The sequence below is a fragment of the Egretta garzetta genome, unplaced genomic scaffold (genome assembly GCF_000687185.1).
Source record: "Egretta garzetta isolate BGI_Z169 unplaced genomic scaffold, ASM68718v1 scaffold425, whole genome shotgun sequence".
NCBI lineage: Eukaryota > Metazoa > Chordata > Aves > Pelecaniformes > Ardeidae > Egretta > Egretta garzetta.
Window position 1 is genome coordinate 3,310,305 of NW_009259796.1, and position 282 is coordinate 3,310,586.

General features: G+C 62.8%; 1 protein-coding gene across 1 annotated transcript in view; it reads right to left on the bottom strand.

Annotated features, from left to right (window-relative positions):
• Window positions 1-282, bottom strand: part of LOC104127080 (zinc finger protein ZIC 4) — a 28,672-nt gene that overhangs the window by 23,070 nt on the left and 5,320 nt on the right. The window contains exon 2 of the mRNA XM_009639710.1: window positions 3-282. This exon is cut by the window's right edge and continues 7 nt beyond it. Within this exon, the coding sequence (XP_009638005.1) occupies window positions 3-282 (280 nt within the window). The remainder of the gene's footprint in view (window positions 1-2) is intronic.

Below are 282 nucleotides of genomic sequence, written 5' to 3' on the forward strand. Positions count from 1 at the left end.
GCGCGGAGGGCTCGGCGTGGGAACAGGAGGCGGGGGGCTCCCGGCCGGAGTCCGAGGAGGGGGACACCAGAGAGGGCGTGGAGGACTCGTAGCCGGAGCTGGGAGGAGGGGATTTGCAGTGCACTTTCATGTGTTTTCTCAGGGAGCTGGGGTGGGTGTAGGACTTGTCGCAGCCTCTCACTTTGCAGTTGTAGGGCTTGTCGCTGGTGTGGACGTGCGAGTGCTTCTTCCTGTCGCTGCTGTTGGCGAAGCGTCTGTCACAGCCCTCGAATTCGCATTTGA